At 39.7% G+C, this 23,188-nt stretch overlaps 1 protein-coding gene across 5 annotated transcripts in view; it reads left to right on the top strand.

Moving 5' to 3' along the window:
* The window catches only part of Hmcn1 (hemicentin 1), a 431,153-nt gene that overhangs the window by 326,633 nt on the left and 81,332 nt on the right, over positions 1 to 23,188 (top strand). For 4 of the 5 annotated variants that reach the window (XM_006529757.4, XM_006529758.4, NM_001024720.3 and 1 more), the window contains 13 exons: positions 2,060 to 2,247; positions 3,066 to 3,162; positions 8,380 to 8,541; positions 9,529 to 9,642; positions 9,747 to 9,949; positions 10,246 to 10,327; positions 10,435 to 10,566; positions 11,078 to 11,227; positions 14,349 to 14,508; positions 16,934 to 17,058; positions 17,258 to 17,441; positions 18,036 to 18,133; positions 20,164 to 20,442. In XM_006529757.4, the coding sequence (XP_006529820.1) occupies positions 2,060 to 2,247; positions 3,066 to 3,162; positions 8,380 to 8,541; positions 9,529 to 9,642; positions 9,747 to 9,949; positions 10,246 to 10,327; positions 10,435 to 10,566; positions 11,078 to 11,227; positions 14,349 to 14,508; positions 16,934 to 17,058; positions 17,258 to 17,441; positions 18,036 to 18,133; positions 20,164 to 20,442 (1,974 nt within the window). Of the gene's footprint in view, positions 1 to 2,059; positions 2,248 to 3,065; positions 3,163 to 8,379; positions 8,542 to 9,528; positions 9,643 to 9,746; positions 9,950 to 10,245; positions 10,328 to 10,434; positions 10,567 to 11,077; positions 11,228 to 14,348; positions 14,509 to 16,933; positions 17,059 to 17,257; positions 17,442 to 18,035; positions 18,134 to 20,163; positions 20,443 to 23,188 lie in introns of those variants that run through there. The other variant, XR_387184.4, reaches the window with a different exon arrangement.

Raw genomic sequence — 23,188 nt, 5'->3', positions numbered from 1 at the left:
ACCACCTAAGAAGGAAAGGGTTTATTCCACTTACCTATCTCAATGCACAGGCTATTAACTGAAGCTAAGGCAGAAGCTCAAAGCAGGAATAAGGAGACAGGAACTGAAGCAGGAGCCTTCCTTTCAAGATTGCTGCTTACTGAATTGTTCCTTAGGGCTTGATCAGCCTTGCTTTTTTTACACAACCCAGGACCATCTGCATAGGGATGCCACCTCCCACAGTAAGCTGAGTCTTCCCACATCAATCACTAGTCAAGATAATGTCCCCATAGTCTTGCCTAACAGTCCACTCTGATGAGATCTCCTCAGCTGAGAATCCCCCTTCCCAGCTATGCCTCAGTTTTGTGACATGTTGCCGAAGCCTAGTCAACACACAGTAAAACTGAAAGGTTTTTAAAATATATACAGAAAATGTTGACATCGTATGAGAGATTAGACACTCATCTCAGAGTGTGACTGGGACTTTGGTGCCAGGTGACTAAGAAAATGATAACAAGGTCAATAAAAGTAGAGTTCCTGGGAAAACAGGATTGAAGGGTAGCATGTCAATGTTGGTTCTGGTGTGATAAATCTAACACGATCCCAGAATGTAAAATGATAATCTGGCAATTAAAATCAAGGAACCATCACAAAGGACAAAGGACTAAACCCAGACTGTACATCCAACAGCTGCCCCTAGACAAGTGACATTAAAAGACAAGAATTCCTAAGAAAACCATAGGGAACCATTGGTAGATAAAAGAAAGAAAACAGAATAGGAGACAGTCAAGGAATGAGGGAACCCAGTAAATGATTATGCCTGTATTCCAGTTATTAGAAAAATTGCCAACTGATGAGTTTTCAGTGCTGAGCATGAAAATGGGTTTCAGAAAATAAAAAGCCTTTGGCTTTGAGACTTCAAGTCTGTGGGTGTAGGTTGTGTGATTCACTTTGAAACCACAGAACAAGGATAATTTTTGAGCATTGTTTTGACATAATTAAATAAACTAGAGACAAGGGGTAGAATGGATGCCAAGCAGTGGTGGTACATGCCTTTAACCCCAGCACTTGGGAGGCAAAGGCAGGAAGATTTCTGAGTTCAAGGCCAGTCTGGTCTACAGAGTGAGTTCCAGGACAGCCAGGGCTATACAGAGAAACCTTGTCTCGGGGGCTCGGGGGTGGAGGTCGGGGGTTGGGAGTAGAATGGAGATGGCTGGTAAGAACAAATGTTAGAGATTTGAACTTACCCACAGACACAAATAGATACAAAGAAACCTATTACAGTGTCAAGAAAGAATGAATGGAGAGAGGCAGACGCAGGCGGATTTCTGAGTTCAAGCCTGGTCTACAGAGTGAGTTCCAGGATAGCCAGGGCTACACAGAGAAACTCTGTCTCAAAAAAACAAAACAACAAAAAACAAAAACAAACAAACAAACAAACAAAAAAGAATGAATGGAGAAGGCAGAGTGGAGAAAATTGATAGAGTAAGGGCCAAGGGTGTAAATCAAAGTAACGGAGCAAGGAACAGGAGAGCTCTTGGAGCAGAAAGAAAAGCACCCAAGGAGCTGCAGGGGTCTGCAACCCTATAGGTGGAACAACAATATGAAATAACCAGTACACCCGGTGCTCGTGTCTCTAGCTGCATATGTAGCAGAAAATGGCCTAGTCGGCCATCATTGGGAAGAGAGGCCCCTTGGTCTTGCAAACTTTATATGCCTCAGTACAGGGGAATGCCAGGGCCACAGAACTTCTCATACTTTAATGTGCTTGAGTAACATCTGCAGAGCTTTTACAACCGTCCATTCCTTGGCCCTTCTCAGCTATGGAGGAGGTGTGTGTAAGGCTCATTAATATGATATCTAACCAAGCGTCCAGTGATGCGGTGCCTGTTGCAATGATGCTGAGGCTAGGAGCTTAGAATAGCCCGGGGTATTCCCTTACAAAGACTAACTCTTAACATCACAGATACACTCTAAAAGCTGTAATTCATCTGGCTTGTCCTGATGACAATGTGGTGTAACATGCCTTACTAAAGCCATTGTTGCCCATCAGAATCTCTCTGTCACAACCATTCCTTAGTGCCACCAGTTATCAAGGGAGCAAACAGTGATCTGCCAGAAGAGGTCACCGTGCTAGTGAACAAGAGTACACAGATGGAATGTTCATCCAGTGGTAACCCAGCACCGAGAAATTACTGGCAAAAAGATGGACAGATCTTGTTAGAAGATGAACATCATAAGTTCCAGTCTGATGGCAGGAGTCTTCAGGTAAAAGGGGAAAACAATCTAATTTTAAAGCAGTGTTTTGGACATCATGATAATTGTCTTCCAGATTGATAAAAGTATTAGTTTATGAACATATTTATGCAGCTCATTAACCATCAACCATACAGTATTATTCTCTACTCTATTCCTACCATTAGACCTGATCTCAGTGACATTTTTGTGTAAATTCTTTCAGAATATCTATACATACAAACACACCTAAGTTTAACAACATAATCTTTGATTTAAAAAACTATTGTTTAAATCTTTCCATTGCATGTATGTGATGATAACATTCTAAGTGGCAAAGGCTTTGTACAAATTAAGTCTGTTCTGTGTTGGCGCAGGCAGTAAGAAGTCATTATTTGAGCCATATAAATATACTGTACTGCTATTTGTCAGTTTATATGTCCATTTGTTTCCATTCAAATGTCCTTAAAGAAAGTTGGGATGTATAGACATATATCAGTTATTTTGCTAGGATAGAGAGTAATTAAATTACTAGCAAAAATCACTGCTTATAAACTTGAGTTTTTTAAAAAGCATTATCTACATTTGAATATATCTACCTGATGACCATACAGCCTGTACCAAAATGCCTAAATGTTTTTATATGTAGAGCTGTAGATGCATAGATGGATATGTGTGTGCTTGGCCTACTTAATGGAAAACAGCCCCATTGCTAGCATGTGCGGCAGCCTCATGTCTTTATGCTCATCTGGCGTTTACTAGAAAGAATGCATCCTGTTTGTTCTAAAAGGCAAAATATTACAAGTTCCTTTATTAACAATTTCAGTTGCTATGTCTTCATTTTCCTTTAGATTCTAAATGCTCAAATAACAGATACTGGAAGGTATGTGTGTGTCGCAGAGAACACTGCTGGGAGTGCCAAGAAATACTTTAACCTCAACGTTCATGGTAAGAGCTCAGGGCCCCAGCATCTATTAGGCTCTGCTTAAAAAGGCAAGGAAACCAGGCTTCAGAGTCTACAGCCTGTGTTCTATTTCTAACTTGATCAATGTGTGAAGACTCATTCATTCACTCTTCTCTCTTTCCTCCTACAAAAGCCAGCAGCAATTCCAGAAAACAAATCTTCTAGACAGCCCATTTTTATAGTTATTTTCACCCCCCAGGCCAGAGGGTCTCTTACTATGGGTTATGACCCCTTTGGCGTTGCATATCAGATATCCTGCATGTCAGATATTTAAATTACCAATTCATAAGAGTAGCAAAATTACTGTTACAGAGTAGCAATGAAATAATTTTATGACTAGGGGTCACCACCACATGAGGAACTTTATTAAGGGGTGCAGCACTGGGAAGGTTGAGAGCCACTGCCTCAGGAGAAAGCATTATGAAAGGCGATGTGTCCATGTGAAGGTAAAGATGAGTGTGTGTCTTCTGCTCATGGAAGTGTCGTCTTCTGCCCCTGTCTTCAAGTGCAGAGTTTCATGAACTGCATCCTTCGAATGTGCAATATGCTCCCTGAATAAGAAAAGACCACCTTGTAAAGTTAAATAATTCCTTTTCAAAAGCATGCATACCTAAATTGTGTTAAATTTTAAGTTTTCACACATAATGGACACTCCATAATTATTGGTTTACTAAGTAAAGTGGGGAGGGGAACTAGATGTCTATCATAAAAAGGCCACTTAAAAAGTATGAAATTAGAACAATGAGAATTATTATAGATCCACTTTGCATGAAATTCTAGTTCATTCCAGGAACATCTAAAAGGGATAATTAACATCTCAAAAAGCTTCCATTTGGGGCCGGAAGGAAGGCTTGCTGATAAAGAGCATGATCTGTTATGTAGAGGGCCTGACCTCAGCTCTCAGCACCTACATTGGGTGGCTCACAACTGCCTGTAAAACCAGCACCAGCTGAATCTGATACCTCTGACCTTCGTGAGCACCCACACTCACGTGTCCATACCCCTCCACACACGAGTACACATAATTAAAAATTTTTCAAAAGTAAAATGTTGTTTTCAAAAGTTTTCATTTGGCATAACATGTTCCTTTTGATATAATATATGAAGCATATTAAACATACTGATATTTGTATAATAAGTCTTCTTTATATTCCTCACACTTATAGCTTATACACTATAGGTACTTAATGAATACTTTATACGTGTTTTAGTGAGACGCACTCAACTGGGCAAGCTGTTCATCGTTTCTAACTTTTTGCAGTGTAAGGGGCCAATCCTGAAGCTTCCTGAGCAAGTGCTCTGCTTCTGAGCTAGATCCCTAATCTGTATCTGACCTAAACCAAAAGGAGCATGGATCCATGGGATGAACAAATTGAACAAATGTGATTATTATTAACGCACATGTTCTTATCAATATAGCACAACAGATATTAAAAATAAACATGTTGAGGAGCTGGGGAGATGGCTCAGCCAGTAAAGCCCTTAATCCACATGAGTTCAATCCTGGCACCCACGTAAAATTCTACTTGTAGCATACCTGTAGTCCAAGCCCAGGAGAGGTGGAGACAGGAGACTTCCTGGGGTTAGGTGGCTATTGGTTTTGCTGAACTGGCAAGTTCCATGTAACACAGAGGTCACTGGGAGGTTCCTGAGAGGCCATAACTAAGAGGAGGATGAGACGGTAACAGCAATGGCATCTCTCCTTTTAGCCCGCATCCCTGCATCACTAAGTGTCACTCTCCTAACTGCTTAATGGGTACCAGATACTAAGTCAAGTGGGTTTTGTCCATTATCTCTAGTGATTATCTCAGTGATTACCAGTCATTTGCTGGCTTTTGATTCCTCCCTTATAGTTGAAAATGTAAGGACCACTAAGCTTGAGAAACATGCCCCAAGTTATAACATTCACAAATGTATAGGCAGCATTCTACACAGGCAGTTGGATTCAAGACATTGACTAATTAGTTGCTCTCTGCTTAGGAATACTCTTTCATGTGTGATATATGCTGATTTTCACATCCACACTATATCTATATCAAAGTCACTCCCTATGGCTGGAGGAAATTTTAGAGTCAGGATTATTGGTGAAGTTATACATTCATACTCCTAACATGAGCCAGGCCTTCTTTACTGTGAAGGCCACCTCTTCTTATCTTATTACCCCACATCCACTACACCTTTACTTTCCCCTCAGATGTCAAGTGAGTCTTGTCTTAGTCTCCTCTGTGTGACTTTAACCACAGAAATTAATTTTCTTACACTTCTGAGAGCTAGGAAGCTTAAGAAGAAGGTTCTAGAAGTGTGTGCTTTCTGAAGAGGTCAACTTCCCAGCTTATAGATTGACTACAGCTTTGTCCTCATGTGCCCTCACATTGTCTTTCTTGTGAGCATGCCTGTAAAGTTTGTTTGCATGTCTTGGCTGGAGTCTCTTCATCTTATTTATCATTTTATTTCATTAAAACATAGTTACACAGAGAAAAACCCTTTCTCAAAAAACAAAAACAAACAAACAGAAAAAACATAGTTGCATCATTTCTCCCTTGCTCATCCTACACCACCCAGATTCATTCCCACATCCTCTTTATTACGTAACCACATCCATACAAATTACTACATATATTAAAAACAGCAGTCTGCGTCCATTTGGTGTTTGTTGCCTGCATGTGTATGTTCCCAAGGCTGACCGCTTGGTAGTGGATAACCAATCTGGGGTTTATCCCTGGGAAAAATAATTCTCTGTCTTTCAGCAGTTCTTGATTGTTTGCAGATCTTCATCTAAAGATGGGGTTCCATGAGATTTCCTTGGTCTATGTTAGCATGCCAACTGTTTGTTGTTAGAACTATTCCCATCTTGTTCGGTAGCTGTGTGGTGGATACTTCATGACTGCAGCTTTCCTGTCATAGTTGGAAGGCACAATCTCACAGCAGTCAGCATCCTCTGCCTCTTGAGCTCTTCCCCCTGTTTCCACGTTCTCGGAGCCTTAACTGCAGGAGTTGTGCTGCAGATGTATCAATGGGGGAATCTGTCAGGCAGTGGTGGTGCACACCTTTAATCCCAGCAGAGGCAGGCAGATTTCTGATTTCAAGGCCAGCCTACAGAGTGAACTCCAGGACAGCCAAGGCTACACAGAAAAATCCTGTCTTGAAAATAAAATCAATGGGGGAGTCCTACAGTCAATTTTTTTTCTGCATTTGAGTAGTTCTGGCTTTCTGTAATCATTCTCCTGATGCCAAAGGAGTTTCCTCGATGAGGGTTAGTGTGGGGGTATCTCTTCTTAAATGACAGTAATCCTAAATAATTAAGGCCATGCCCCAGGACCTCATTGGACATGATTAACTTCCTCAAAGGGCCCAGTTCCAAGGGCAGCTGCCCTGGGATTTAAGGCTTGACCTTCTGAATCTAGAGGACACGTTCAGTTCTCACTCATTTCTTCCAACTGACATTCATGAACCTTTTGATTCCTAGGCAGTATAGGAAAGTAGCTAAGCAAAAGACACTGAGAGCTTGACTGCTTCATTTTTAGACCTGTTTTTCCAAGAAGCTTGGGCAAGAAGCGAATCTTCCTACATCTCCGCATCCCTATTTATGGTATTAAGAATTGTGTTTAGCTCGTAGGTATGTTAGAATCCAATGGAAAGTGTTCTACCCAGTGCCTGGCGTAGATCTGTCTCCAAGAAACCTGCAGCTCTTTCTGAAACATGCAGAAATCTGATTCCTATCAGATTTTTAGCAGCATGGATCATTGTCGATCATGTGTCCCTCCTTGTGAGGCCTAGCACAATGTCTGTGATGCATTAAGGACTCAAGAACTACTTAGCCAATGAACAAATTCTAGAGTTAATCAATGGCTGAAGCAATCTAAACCACATCATGTCAAACGAAAAAAAGAGTTTGCCTTCTCAGCATTTGCTTTTGATACTGAAACCTTTATGTTGACTTTAAACCTCAATTTTAACATAGCAGATACAACAGTGTTTATTGCTTGTATTTATTTTCCTCTTTCTGACCAAGACTCACTTCTATTTTTACTTTTGGTTGTTTTCATGCCCATGCTTGCTCTGTGTTCTCTTTCCCCTTGGTAAGAAATCACTTGAATGTGGACAACACCTTCTGCAGGGGGTTGTGTTGTTGCTGTGATCATTTTTAGTTTTTGAGATAGGGCCTTACTATGTAGCTCTGGATAGACTGAGGCTCACTGTGTAGACTAGGCTGGTCACAGATTCACAGAGTCACACCTAATTCTGCCTCCCAAGTGCTTACATTAAAGGCACTGACCACCACATCTGGCACTCTTGGTGTTCTTACTATAAAACATCAAGTCTCACATGTGCATATTTTTTTTAAGATAATTTTTATTACGTATTTTCCTCAATAACATTTCCAATGCTATCCCAAAAGTCCCCCCTCCCCCCCACTCCCCTACCCACCCATTCCCATTTTTTTGGCCATGGCGTTCCACTGTACTGGGGCATATAAAGTTTGCCTGTCCAACGGGCCTCTCTTTCCAGTGATGGCCGACTAGGCCATCTTTTGATACATAACATGTGCATATTTTTATGATGTTCATCAATGTCAGGTAATCATTTATATTGATCTTTCTTAGTCTGCGTTTTGTCTCCAATACTCTTGCTTTTTTATTCTTTGTTGTTGTTGTTTGACCAATAAACAGTAGTGCTGTCTATTTCTTCCCGTGTTTGTTTCTCTTGAAAGCTGCATGGATTTGCATTGCAAAGACAATCTATATGATATGCTGGAATTCTGAAGTTAAGCCTTTAAATTATTTTTGCTATAATAAGAAATAAAAATTAAAAAAAAAAACAACCATCAGGTTACTTTGTGCTTTGAAAAACTATATGCTTGGACTGATCAGAAAATTTTTGACTTTAAAAACTCTGAAGAAGTCTTTCATTTCAGAAAAACACCTGATGGAAATGGGTTTGATGATATCATTAGAGATTCTATTAAAGACCACTGGGTATTTAACAAAATAAATTGGTTGTTACTTTTTACAGACCACAAGAAATTAAAGTATATGTCTCTGATACTATCAAAGTTCACTTTTGTTTTTTGGGTTTTTTTAAGATTTATTTATTTTATGAGTACCCTAAATGAAGGGATTTTTGTTGTTGTTTGCTTGTTTTTTGTTTTTTTTTTTAAGATTTAAGGTTCACTTTTAATATATACATGTATACTTCCACAGTTCCTCCAAGTGTCATTGGTCCTAACCATGAACATCTCTCTGTGGTTGTGAACCATTTCATCTCTTTGAACTGTGAAGTTTCTGGTTTTCCCCCTCCTGACCTCAGCTGGCTCAAGAATGAAGAGCCAATCAAGCCAAACACGAATGTTCTCACCGTGCCTGGTAAGGAGCTCACTCATCTCCTGAGGTGGGCCTTTCCCCCCATTTTAAACAAAGATGGTTTCAACTCACTCTCTTTCCAAAGTTGAGTCTCTCTCCCTTTGTTTGTTCACAGTAAGCAAGTAGAGCCGTTAGAGTAGATATGTACAGTAATGGAGGCTTCAACAAATTTTGAAATTAAGGATCAGAAAAACTTGGGGCTCCTTAGTGTAAATGGTAACTAGTCAGTGTAAAAACTTATCGGTTGTTTTCAGTGAACTAGAATCTTCTCGCGTATGGATGATAGGTAGTTAAACATGTAGGTAGGTGATACAGATATGCTAGAGAGTGAAGGTCAGCATGAAGGCTCAGAAATTAAAAGGACTTGCTGTAAAGGCTGACCACCTGAATCTGATCCCCAGGACCCACAAGTTGGGAAAAAAAAAAGAGAACCTATTCCCACATGCTGTCCTGTGACTTCTGCCTATTCTAGCATATTACGTTCATTCAAAAATAAATTCGTCAATGAAAAATAGTATTTCAAAAAGAATAGACAGTGAGCAATACATCCTTGAATGAACAGAAAGAGTTCAGATGTCCCTCTGCAGCCTCTGCCTCACATGCATCTCAAGACAGCTGTGAGTACAGCCCAACATTTGCAGATGACATCATGTAGCAATGTCAAAAGCTGGATTCCCCTGAGGTAAACAGATGGCAGACTACAGAAAGACTAACCATCGCCTCTGTACTATGTGGAATTTAGACACAGGAAGCACTTCCTCAATTGCCGAGACCCGCATGACCGAAGGGGGGAAGCAACTCCCACAAGTTGACCTCTGACACCCACTTGTTACACTATGACAGGTGAATGAGCTTGCACATGCGCATGTACATGCACATGTGTGAGCGTCTGTGAATGCATGCACACACACACACACACACATACACACTGTAATAGCAACACAACTTAAAACAACCTCTATACCTTTCTTTATATTATATTGTCCCCAGGTGGTAGAACTCTACAGATTATCCGGGCCAAGATATCAGATGGAGGCGACTATACCTGCATTGCTATCAACCAAGCTGGAGAAAGCAAGAAAAAAGTTTCACTGACTGTTCATGGTGTGTTTTTACTCTCTCCGTAATATAATTTCATTTTATATTCTATATTCGAGCTAAGCAACTTGATGAAAAAGCAATTTGAATCTTCTTGTCTCTTGCCTCAGTGCCCCCAAGCATCAAGGATCACGGCAGCCAATCTCTTTCTATAGTGAATGTAAGAGAGGGGACCTCAGTGTCTTTGGAATGTGAGTCAAATGCTGTGCCTCCTCCAGTCATCACCTGGTCTAAGAATGGGCGGATGATACCAGATTCTACCAACGTGGAGATTTTAACTGGTGGACAAACACTACACATCAGACGAGCCGAGGTGCATCTTTGATCCTTGTTTGAGTATTGTGCCTCCGAGGTGGGGTTGTGGAAGAGATAACTGGAAGAGCCCTCCTCCTTTTACCACCATGAGTAATGCTGTTCATGGAAAAGTGCATGGTCCATGCCACTGAACTTATTGTCACTGAAAATAAAGAAAGAAACAGGATTTCTGAAGGTGCCTAGAAGCGGGGCAGTTGAGCAGAAAGATGACTGATGATTTAATCGACTCCTGAACCTTGTGATTGGTCATCTATCACTTAATGGAGCACATACAATAGTATCTTTTTCTTTTAGGTGTCTGACACAGGCCAGTATGTATGTAGAGCTATAAATGTAGCAGGACGAGATGATAAAAATTTCCACCTCAATGTATATGGTGAGCATCTGCCTCCAATACAACTCTTTCCCCTAGATATGCAAATGAAAGATCATGCCTTGAATTAACTTAATGATGGTGTGTGGTCTTCTTCTGTCTTTTGACAGTGCCTCCTACTATTGAAGGGCCGGAAACAGAAGTCATTGTGGAGACAATCAGCAATCCAGTGACATTGACTTGTGATGCCACTGGGATCCCGCCTCCCACCATAACATGGTTAAAGAACCACAAGCCTATAGGTAACAAACACACTTGGACATTTTTGTGGTTGCCTGGCTTTGCACATAATTCACTACATTTGTAAATTAGAAGGTTCTCAGTTTTGTATTCGTAGCTGTGGTTAGTTCAAGAAAGCCTAATACCCTGAAGCATAAATTTATCAAGTAGACTCCTGAGTAAACACTTGCTTTGTTTGGGTGCTGCCCACTGAAGCAAGGGCCTCATGCATTCAAGGCGAGGTCCCTGCCACTGCAGTTCACCCCAGCATTCCAAAAATGGTGTCTTTAGTTTTGAGGCACGGTCTGGCTCAGTAGCCCAAGGTGGCCTTGAGCTCTCATGCATCTCAACTAGCTGAGATCACAGACCTGAATGCACCATTATAAAGGGTTTTTTTTTTAATTTTCATATTTCAAAAAATAATTCTCAATAAAATGCAAAGGGAAAACTTTTAAGAAATGTGTATTTATTACATGAAGAGGGTGGCTTTCAATCTTATTTCTTTATCTGTTTCCTCTTTATTTCTTCCTGTAGAAAATTCTGACCCCCTTGAAGTTCACATTTTGTCTGGAGGAAGCAAACTGCAGATCGCCCGACCTCAGCGTTCAAACAGTGGAAACTACACGTGTGTTGCATCCAATATGGAGGGAAAGGCTCAGAAAAACTTTATCCTTTTCATTCAGGGTATGTTAACAATACTGTAATCTGTCCCCTCTTCCTTTGTCATATACCATTCAGAGTACAAAATGGCCTGGATTAAAAGAGGTCATTGATCAGAGGCTTGGATGCCTCGAGGTCACTGAAAATATTGACACCTTTTGTCATGCATTTACCAGTGCTTTCTATTGCACATAAATCTGGGAAGAAAAAATGTAGAATTTAGGATATCTCTGTTTGTTTCTTTGTTTAATGAAAATATTCCATTTTGTGATATATTCTATAGAACTGTAATTCTTTATTTAGTATAATTTATCTTCAGACTAAGACTATAAGTGGTTTTTACAGATGTGTAAGATTTAATTCTTGAGATTGTATGATTCTATGATTTGATCATGGGTGTGGGAAAAGGTAAATTTCAAATAATCAGGAATCTTGCAAAATTTTGTACTGAGAATAAGGAATATTAATTCACACGGAAAATATTTAATCATCAATGCCTGCATGGTGGCATAGTGTTGAGGACTGTGGGGAAACCTTATTGCTTTTTGATTTTCAGCGAACCTCTGAGTGAAGCATTTGATTCAAAATGATAAGGAGTCTTGCTTCCTGACTTCATTACCATTGCTAGAGAATTTCTAATAAATTATACCCTGGATCTTGAGTATAATATATCTGTTGTTGCTGTTTTAAAGCTAACCCCCTGGAATTGTAATATAAGAATTTTGATTAGTGGTCTGTGCAATAACCACTGATGCTTTGAGATTTCAGAGACAGAAAGGGGAAAAATGGTTATTCACACATGCAATATCTTAATGACTAGCAGGATGTCTAAGTGAGGAGAGGCATCTTCCACCAAGTCTGAGGACCTGAGTTAGAGAGAGCCTATGGAGCCACACGGTGGAAAGAGGGGACCAACTCCCACAAGTTGTCCTCTGACTTCCACACATGCACTTGGGCACACATGTACTCACATACACAAAATAAATGAAATGCAATCTAAAATTAAAGAAAAATAAATAAATTGCATGCTTGATTATACATAACCATCAATAATAACTGATACAAATCACAAATATGCTGGTGTGACCAAACATTTCCTAAAATTCATTTTAATATATTTATGTAATGTCTTAAAACTAGGAAAAATGCACACACATGGGCTCTAATTTGCACATGTCTCAGGAGTATATCTAGTGACAAATTTTTTAGCACCCTTCTGAAAACAGTAAATTTCTGCTAATTTGTTACAATGATCCCTGGTTGACTAGAATGGCGTTTAAGAGATGAAACACAGCTGTGTTAGTAAATGTCTCATGGTTGACTCACCAAACAAAAAAGATCCTGATTTGTAGCCATGATGACTTAGTTTCCTGGTTTGACTATCAGGCCAGCATGGTCTGATTCCAGCTCTCATAATGGCAGTAGATATAGGGTAGGAAAGCCATGGCAGATAGGTTCCTGAGAATAAATATGAATTGCTCCTGGCATATCTCTATGGTTTTACAGAACAGAAATCTCAATGGATTCCTTTCTGACCTTTAAAATTTTATACTTAAGCCATATAGGGTTTTTTGCCTAAGTGTATGTCTGCATCACGTGCATATCTCGTGCACAGAGCCCAGAAGAAGACATCAGAGTCCCAGGAATTGGAGTTACAGATGGTTGTGAGCAACCATGTGGGTGCTTGGAAATGAACCTGGTTTTTTGATCATTGTTAATATCTTTAATACATGCCACAGATGACCAGATTTAAAAAGAAGAGCAGAAACCATTGGAGCTAGAAAAGCATACTCTGTCCATTGATTTCCCAGAATAAATAACAATTAGACAATAGACAAATAACCAATATGCATGCTTTCCTGAGACTTTACACCCAAATGTTTTAAAAGTTGATTAACCTGAACTATATGAATTACCAACAACCCACTGGGGCTTAATCTAAGCCTGGTTCCATGAGTTACCTACAAGACAGATTTGTCATCAGTTCCTGTGACTAAACAGTTACAGGAATATCTTGAACACTGAAGTAATTCGGTGCCTCTCTCTTTCACATTTAAAAGTAATTCATGAAGGTGACTATAGCCAGTCCTAATCTAGGCAGAATTCTAAATTAGAAATGACATGTTTGGCCAGGCGTGGTGGCACATGCCTTTAATCCCAGCAATTGGGAGGCAGAGGCAGGCAGATTTCTGAGTCCAAGGCCAGCTTGATCTACAAAGTGAGTTCCAGGACAGCCAAGGGCTATACAGAGAAACTCTGTCTCGAAAAACTGAAAAGAAAGAAAGAAAGAAAGAGAGAGAGAGAGAGAGAGAGAGAGAGAGAGAGAGAGAGAGAGAGAAAGAAAGAAAGAAAGAAAGAAAGAAAGAAAGAGAGAGAGAGAGAGAGAGAGAGAGAAAGAGAAAGGGAAGGAAAGGGAAAGGGAAAGGGAAAAGAAAGGGAAAGAGGAAAAGGGAAAGGAAAGGGAAGGGAAGGGAAAGGGAAGGGAAGGGAAGGGAAAGGGAAGAAGGAAAGAAGGGAAAAGAAAAAGAAGGGAAAAGAAAAGGAGAAAGAAAAAGAAGGGAAAAGAAAAAAGGGGAAAGAAAGAAGGAGAAAGGAAAGAAGAAAGGAAAGGAGAAAGGAAAAGAAAGGAAAGGAAAGGAAAAAGACAAGACACAAGACAAGACAAGACACAAGACAAGACAAGACAAGACACAAGACAAGAGAAGACACAAGACAAGACACAAGACAAGACAAGACACAAGACAAGACAAGACAAGACACAAGACAAGACAAGACAAGACACAAGACAAGACAAGACACAAGACAAGACAAGACAAGACACAAGACAAGACAAGACAAGACACAAGACAAGACAAGAGAAGACATGCGCCAGTGAGGTGGAGTAGGTTTCAGATTACCATGAAACCTAATGGCTAGATTTCAATCCCTGATACCTACATAGTATAAGGAGGTACCCAGCTTCCACAAGTTGTCCTCTGTTCTCCACATACCTGAACACTTCAGAGGACAACATGTGTGTATTTACACACAGAGACAAAAAAAAAAAAGTTACAAGAAAGAAATGGTATGGTTTATTATTATTCTATCACATTCATTAGCATGCGTATCCTTATACTTTCCTAATGAAAGTCTTATTTCTCTACAGTCCCTCCAAGTGTTGCCGGTGCTGAAGTTCCAAGTGAAGTTAGTGTCCTTCTCGGGGAAAATGTTGAGCTGGTCTGCAATGCAGATGGCATTCCCACCCCTCATCTTCAGTGGCTTAGGGATGGAAAACCCATAGTGAATGGCGAAACAGAGCGAGTCAGGTATGTTTAAAACAATGCTTTCATTATAAATTATACAGTCTTCCACAGTGCTCTGATTTCACAGAATGCCCCAGATGACACACGAATAATACTAATGTTTGTTCTAGTTTGCTTTCTATTAATAGAACAAAAAGCATGACCAAAAATATTTCTGGGAGGGAAGAGTTTATTTCATTCTACACCTTAGAATCTGTCATGAAATGAAGTCTGGGTAGGAAGTCAAGGCCAGAAGCTGGTGACAGGCACTAAAACAGAGACCATGGAAGACTGCAGCTTAGTGCCTTGTTCTCATGGCTTGCTCAACCTGCTGTCTTATACAACCAAAGACCACCTGCCCAGAGACGGTACTGAGAGAATGCTCCCATTTTCTGTCCACAGGAAAAGAAGGTGGAGACAATTACTCAATTAAGGTTCCCATTTCCTGTTTCGGTCTAGGCTTGTGTGAAGCTGAGAAACACCACCAGCACCTATGTCATTAGACCTCAGCCGTCATTTATTTACAAATAGAAAAGAATTAATTTTTTGAGCTTTGAGTATAGAAATTCTCTTTAGATAGATCTCTAAAGTTGATTGTGTGTGTGTGTGTGTGTGTGTGTGTGTGTGTGTGTGTGTTTGTAAGTGTTGGGGGAAGATAAAGAGGGTGAGAAGGAACATTATTCATTGATTCTGAATATAAAATCTCACACACCAGTACATCAAAATATTATGCAACAACTATCATTGCATATATTTCTCCAGTTTGAAAATGTCCTTAACAAGTCCATATCATAAAATAATTAATTCTTTCCTTCTTAAAGACAAGCCAACAGCATCCCACGAGTGTTGTCAATATTCCTAGCTGCGGGTTTTTGTCTTAGAGCTATCAAACAGCATGAATGCAGGTTTGATGGACAAACTCTGAGAAAAGACACAATAGCATCATATTCCAGTTCATGGTTTGCTCACATCTGCTTTGAGCTGATTCTTATTTCTCTTTCTACAGAGATGAAGAGCAATGCAATAGGCATTTCATGTACCTTGAACGAATATCTCTGGAGAAACAATCTACAGTCTCATAAAGATATTTCAACACAAACATATCTAGGCACATGTGTGAGAATAATTTTAGGCATAGATAAACATGTGCTATTAAATTTATAATTTTATCCAGTATTGTAGCAGTTTCTTTTCTAGTCAGTGAATTGCATACATAAAACTTAAATACAATAAGCATCGTTTTTCTTGTACTCATTTTGCATTAAAATGTAGATATTTTCCACTTTACAAATTGGATAAGCTTCCAGATAATGTTTTCAGAAATACTGGGCATTTTATTTCTGTTATGTGAACAAATATGAATAATTAACAAGTGTCTAGTTATTTTTGTTAAGTGGATGGTGGACATTAAGGTCCTATCTTGGTACCTGGGCAGTTGGAACTCTAAATTCCTAAAGTGGCTTTTTGTTCCCTCCACTTGGCTGTTAACTTCATCACTGTCTGATGGCCCTGTAGATATCTAGGTAGAATAATTTATCAAGGTCACTTTTTTTTAAGGTCAACTTAGTGCCATTGACTGTGACAACCTGCAATTTTAGTTTGCAATATATTTAAATTTATGAAACTTTAAATTTCACATATTGAGAAAAGTGTAACTATAGTCAAATAGTATACTTTCAATATCACCCTCCAAATGTGATATTTAGTAGTACACTGTAGTAGAAATTTATAATCAGAGGTCCTGATGAAATGAACATTCTTAAAATAGTTGTAGATACCATTTTAAACATCCTAAAGTATAGAATGTTTTGTCTGATAATTAATGGTACGTGGAGAAAATGAATAGTGTAATAATCTTAACTTAGATATATGTTGTCTAATTTCATATTTATCATTTACTTTTACATAATTCTAAAGAAACATTTAGCTACTTGAAAATTTTTTCAGAATATATCTATATATGTATAGTCATCACTGTTTAAGTAAGTGATAACATTTTGTTCTTTTTATTAAAGTATCATTAGGGTATTTATAATTAATTTTATTCACATTTTTCAGCTTGTCATGTTCTTTATTTCACACCGATCTTTCAAATTGTCACTGACTAGATAATTCCTATTTGTTACAAAACTATAACATTCTACGGCTGAGAGAAAGGCACCTTTGTCTGTCATGTTCCTGACCTGACTCTCTTTGTTTTCTTCTTCTCAGAAGAAGATGATGGATATAGAAATGGTTTCTGTATAATTTTAGTTTCCAGAGATTGCCATTAGTTTCTATGGTCCTGACTTCCTATGTTTCTTTGTACTTGTGAAATAGGGTTAAATCATTCTACTTAAGATGAAGGCATTATGTTGTAATGGCATATATTTTTCAGAGGACACAATAAAGTTGAATGAGTTTTTCAGATCTTATCCCCACAGTGCCTCTGTCCTGACTTTTCCCACAGGGTCACCACAGATGGCAGCACATTAAACATTTACAGAGCCCTCACATCTGACATGGGGAAGTATACATGTGTGGCTACGAATCCCGCTGGAGAAGAAGATCGAATATTTAACTTGAATGTCTATGGTAAATATGAAATGCCACCAGGTTTTGACTTTGCTACCTTAAGAGTTCATTAATAGGCCACAGGTGACTGGAACATTTAAATGAAATCTAATGTCGATGACATTTTCTTTTGGGATATAAAACAGAAGCAGAAACAATTACAGTGCAAATGGTTTGAACTCATATATCTTCTCTCTCAATCATTATGTGCATTGCATAGTTCCACCTAAAATCCGAGGTAATAAAGAAGAGGCAGAGAAGCTGATGGCTCTGGTAGACACATCAATAAATATTGAATGCAAAGCCACTGGGACGCCCCCACCGCAGATCAACTGGCTGAAGAACGGCCTTCCTCTACCCATCTCTTCCCACATTCGCTTGCTGTCAGCGGGGCAGGTTGTCAGGTTAGGTTACGTTGTGTGTCCTTTCCTAAGTGCTTACGATAACAGTGATTGCCAACTCTTCTTAACCCTACACAACGTTTAAGTCATGCTTCTCCCTAGGCTCTTATTGCAGTTGTGCCATTCCATTCCATATGTGCTCAGAAGGGGGAAAATAAGGGATCAAACATCGAAGTGGCTCTGTGTTCTTATTTAATTGTTTGTTTTAGGAAAGCTGTGCCTAATAGATCTTGAGAGATGAATTGTTATCAAGTTTATAATTTTAAGTCATCTTTTAAGCACAGTGTTACATGGTAAGATGGGAGGTTGCTGATAAGGCTCATGTGATTTTCATGCTACCATTTTTCTCTGTTAATGTGTTTGAAAAGCATTCACTCTAGCAATTATGTTATATTCTTAGTGGTTTGCAGGTACTGCCTTCACCTCTATGCAAACAGTTGCAGTTGGAGATATCTACATCTTGTGATAATGGCCACAAGTTTCCTATCTAAGACTTTTCAATATACATTTTATTCTACTGTCTGTTTATATATCCTAAGTATCTTATTTGTGTATGTTGGAATGATTGATCGTGACATGCTGGGTCCTGTTTTGCAGGATCGTGAGAGCTCAGGTGTCTGATATCGCTGTATATACTTGTGTGGCCTCCAATAGAGCTGGGGTAGACAGTAAGCACTACAGCCTTCAAGTCTTTGGTATGTGACAGAAACGATCCTACTACTTTACTGCATGCCTTTAGAAACTGACTTCCTCGAAGACTTGTAAATCCAACGTTCCTCTATCAAAAATAGTTGGTGAAAAATATATCTCTTCTAGGGAAGACTGTGTTTTCTCCCCGAAGGAGTCCATATTTATTGGTCCATACTGCCTGTCAAAATTCTCTTCTAATACATAACTAGTCAGATGTATGGAGGCAGAAACTGAAGTAGAACCACAAAGGAATGTTATTTCTTGGCTTGTTCACCATAGCTGGCTCAGTTTGCTTCCATATACAATTAGGGTCACCTCCCTGGGGGTGGTGCTGCTCACAATGGGTTGGACCTTCCTATAGCAATTATTAATCAAGGAAATGTCCTGCAGACATAGCCACAAATCAATCTAAAAGAGGCAGTTCATCAATTGAGGTTCTCTCTTCCCAAGTGACCCTTGTTGGTGTGATCAAAACTCACCAGAACAATGCCTCCTTATTGCAGTGTTCCCAGCTCTTAAAGGGAGTTGTGTAAATGACTTGCATAAGAATGCGCCCTAACTTATTCTCAGCTTCTTGGGCAATCATGAGTCTCTGAATTCCTTATCGTTCACTGCAAGGAGAGGCTTCTCTAATTTGGGGTGATAGAAACTTTTGTATTACACATCGTGATAGAGATTTAGAAGGCAGTCTGATGTAACTTAATTAAACCACAGTAATGAGTTCTCCATTTGAGCCTACATTCAATGGTTTGTAACCCAGAATACAATGAGTTCCTTCCAATGCAACAGGTCTTAAATCTTACTAGAGTGGTTGGTAAACCCTACAGCATCCATGCCACTATTGCACAGGTGGCTATCACTTGCCCAACAATTTGGTTTTTCAGTTTGGAGGATTCACAGCTGAGTAAGACAATGGCTGCCTTTTCTACCCCAAGAGCTTGCTTTGTATCTTTCAACACACTAAAATTTAGACAGTAACAAGGATGCTTTCATCTCATTCCTTGCTTGCTCTTTGTCTTGAAACAGAAATGTGTGCTGCCTGTAGCAATATTGTATTATACTCTAGTTCTGGTGGGTCACCAAGAAGACTGACAAGAGCCTTATAGTCTGTGAGGCCTTGAAGCATGCCTGGCCAGTTACTGTGATGGTATCCCTCCTCTAGGACATGGGATTTTGTTTAGTACCTGCTGTTACTTAGCCCTGCAAGGGAACTCCATGCAATCTCTCTTTTGTATATTGGGAGAGGAGATTAAGATAGTAGGTTTCTATATGGGTTGTTCACTTTTATTAATCTACCTCAGCTCTCACATTCATCTCCCCATCCCTTCCTGCCCAAGTCATTCCCCCACAGAATTCCCTCCTCCCTTAAGGCACCTCCTATGCCACCTTCCTAGTATTCTGGCTTCATGTGTACTTCATGTTAAACAAACAGAGCTAAAGTTTTCAAGATAGTATTTCAGTCCAGACAAAAAATTTTTTGTTCATGTGCACATGCAAAAACTAATATTTTCTAACAACATTAGCAGCTAATTTAGAAATATAAAATTTGAATAGTTTCATTTGCATTTATGATATAGCGTAGATTGCTGGTTCACATCTCTCAACGTATGAGAGCATCTCCAAACAACTCCGAGTAACTAAGAACTGCAATCTGTGATGTTTATAAAATGTACTTTATTACTGTGCTCTCCATATGGTCATTGAAAGTATGCTATTGAATTATTATAAGAAATACCATAGCATCATAACAAATTAAAGAGACAACACTAACAAGTTGGAGATGTTACCAAAATATAACGCACATTGATTGTGTATTCAGGAGGAAAACAATTTTGAGACTTCTTTGCTAATCCATGGAAGACTAATAATTAGTCCAACCAATAAATGGTTTACAATAGAGTCAATTTACTCTCCTATTTTAAAATTCTTTGCTTTATTGAATGTAAAAGTAGCATAGAAGCATTTAAATCCTGCTACTTAAGTTCACCTCAAATTATAATATGTATAAATTTCACCTGATTTATTTTCTGTATAGTGCCACCGAATATGGACAACGCAATGGGAACAGAGGAAATCACGATTGTCAAAGGCAGTTCTACCTCTATGACGTGCTTTACAGATGGAACCCCAGCTCCTAGCATGTCTTGGCTCAGAGATGGCCAGCCTCTGGCGCCTGATGCTCATCTGACTGTCAGCACTCAGGGAATGGTCCTTCAGCTCATCAAGGCAGAAACGGAAGATACTGGAAAGTACACCTGTGTTGCCACAAATGAAGCTGGAGAAGTCAGCAAGCATTTTGTCCTGAAAGTCCTAGGTACATCGCCATTCTGATAAGTACAGAGCCCCTGAGAAATCAGTGATGGTTGAGACCTGGTTACTGAGAATAATGCTTAGACTCCGTCTTTCTGGGACAAACTTTAATGAAAACTTTATTGCATTTCCATTTCTGTTCTATAAGTCACCTAAATTCATCTAAGGCAGGTTGAGTTTGAATGGTGAATTTTATTTGTTTTAAAAGGTTAAAAACTCCTATTCCTAAAATATTATTAATTGAAAGAGAATGGTACCCTATTAATATCAAACCTTTTCAAGTGTAGGAGATTGTTGTGTTTGCACATGAATGGCTGCATGCGTGTGTACAGATATGGAAGTAAGTGTATCCATGAAGACACCTGGTGTTAGTGTTTTTGGTTGCTCTTCACTCTGTGTTTTGTTTTGTTTGTTTTGTTTTGTTTTGTTTTGTTTTGTTTTGTGACACTGCATCTTTTTCTGGACCTAGAGTCTCACTGGCCATCTTGCCTCCAGGATCCCAAACTCATGCCTCCTAGGCACTGTGATTACAGGTGGTCACCATGCCTCCCCTGCTTTCACGTGGGTTCTGGGGAATCCTAACTCCAGGCTTCATGTTTACAAGGCAAGAGCTTCACCTACTGGCCCATCTGCCCAGGCCCTAATGGATGACTTTTTAACATCTTCTAAGAATTTAAAGCACATTTGAAAATGGAAATTGGATAAGATATGATGATATTTATGCCATTATCCCGACCAGTCTTATATTATCTGATTTTAAGATTTCAGTTTGAACAATCACTTCAAATAGTCAATTTCTAGTTACTCTTGTGTACATTGAAAGTCAATATTTTAAGTTCATAATACAATATTTTACCAGCAAAAAACAACCTGAAGAAAAATTACAATTTTTTGGTGTAACAAAAAATCATGATGTGAGCATAAAAAGCAGATAAATGAAGTTATCTAGTATGATAGTCAGGATGTTTTGAGGTTTTCCACCACTATGATGTTGGGGGGCTGCCATATTCCTTTCACAGACCAGATATGCTCCCTACTGAGAATAGTGAAAAGAAGTTTGGCAGGAGCCCTGGTTAGGGAGGGCTAGCATATGTTTTCAGAGTGCTCTGTAATCTTTCTCAGAGCACCTATTAAAATTCAATTATTTACGTGAATTCAAAAGTTGTCTTTATCCCTAGTTAAGTTTTATGATGGGGAATGCAGCATACCTCTTACTTATTGCTGGTCCCCAATGCTTGCTGTGATGTCTGACACATCAGAAATTCTTAGTGTGTGTTTGTTGGATTGAATTGGAACCAAACGATACAGATCCTTGTTGGGAACTAAAGGGGTGTTATAGGGGAATGAATGAGTGGGGAGGGAAAGAATGCCCGCATCTGGCCAGAGTTCCTCCTGTGCTCTGGGCAGGCGGTCATGGGAGGGCTGCCAGACACTTTCCACTCGGCCCTGGGTGGGCATCTAAGCCACTGACCCCACTCGATGGGGGGTTGGGCAAGAGGCAGCCCCTGATACCAGGAGCCCCTGGGCCACACCCTTGGCTGCAGGGTTATGGGAGAGAGGGCAGAGGGAGAGAGGTTCCCATGCAGGTAAGAGTCCTTAGTCTGGGCCTTGACTGGAGCACAGGAAGGCCTTCCATCAGGAGATTAGAAATGGCTCCTTAGGAGAAAGCTTATCCCATCGTCCAAGCGCAGTGGGCCTTGATGAACAGGGACAGTTTATGGTTTTAGAGCTTTATTTTAGAAAGGCAGGGAGAAAGGAGAGAAGGTAGAAAGAGAGAGAGAGAGAGAGAGAGAGAGAGAGAGAGAGAGAGAGAGACTGGCCATGGCCAAGAGGAGAGAAGGGGGAAAGAGAAAGAAAGAGGAAAGGCTAGAGAGTAAGAAAGAGAGAGTAAGAGGGAGAGAGAGTAAGAGAGAGGAAAGAATGAAGAGAAGAGAGTGAGAAGAGAGAGTGAGGTGGGGTCAAACAGCCCGTCTTATGGTAGGCTGTTATCTTTACTGTTGCTAGGTAACTGGGAGGAGTCTAGTCTGAAGGTCAGAAGTTGGGGACATTGTCTATGTGACTAAAAGCCCTGCTTCTCTTGTGGGGGCTATGGGGGTGGTAACTTCGACAGAAGCCAGGGGTCCAGGAGACATGGTCAAATGCCTGAGGGAATTACCACCCATTGGTTTCTCCTGGGGTTCAAGATCTAGCCTCAACTGGAAACCAGGCTGTCTGTACATAGCCCAATGCCCCACAGATACTGAGCTGTATTAGTAGGAGTTTTAACTGTAGACGGAGGCAGAACACTGTGGAAATATACCAAAGGAAATGTTCTAGCACATCTGAGTCTTCAAATAAGAAAGGTAGTGGTGGAAGAGATATTTTTCCCAGGCTATTTAAAAACATATAAACAACACAAAGTTTGGAGTTATACAATTGAAACACATAGATTACAAAGCCATACCATCAGTTTATCATCATGAGTTACAATGGACGAGATAATGTGACCTTGTCTTCACTGCTCACATATTAAATATGAACTGTATGTATATTATATGCTGGGCACATTTCTGTCTGTCAGTTCTGAAGGCCTACTGTGTAATCATTGAATGTCAGACAATTGAATTACCATCAAATAAGAAATATATGAATTTAGCCTCCAAGTTCCTGCATTTGGAGTGTAAGGCAAAGAAACTGAAGAACTAATTATTTTGTTGAGATGAGGACCATGTGGTTAACATAACATTCTGGGACCTTAAGTTCCAAAATAG

Source organism: Mus musculus, chromosome 1, assembly GCF_000001635.26.
Source record: "Mus musculus strain C57BL/6J chromosome 1, GRCm38.p6 C57BL/6J".
NCBI lineage: Eukaryota > Metazoa > Chordata > Mammalia > Rodentia > Muridae > Mus > Mus musculus.
Note: the sequence above shows the minus strand (reverse complement) of the source record. Positions and strands in the feature narration are given on the sequence as shown.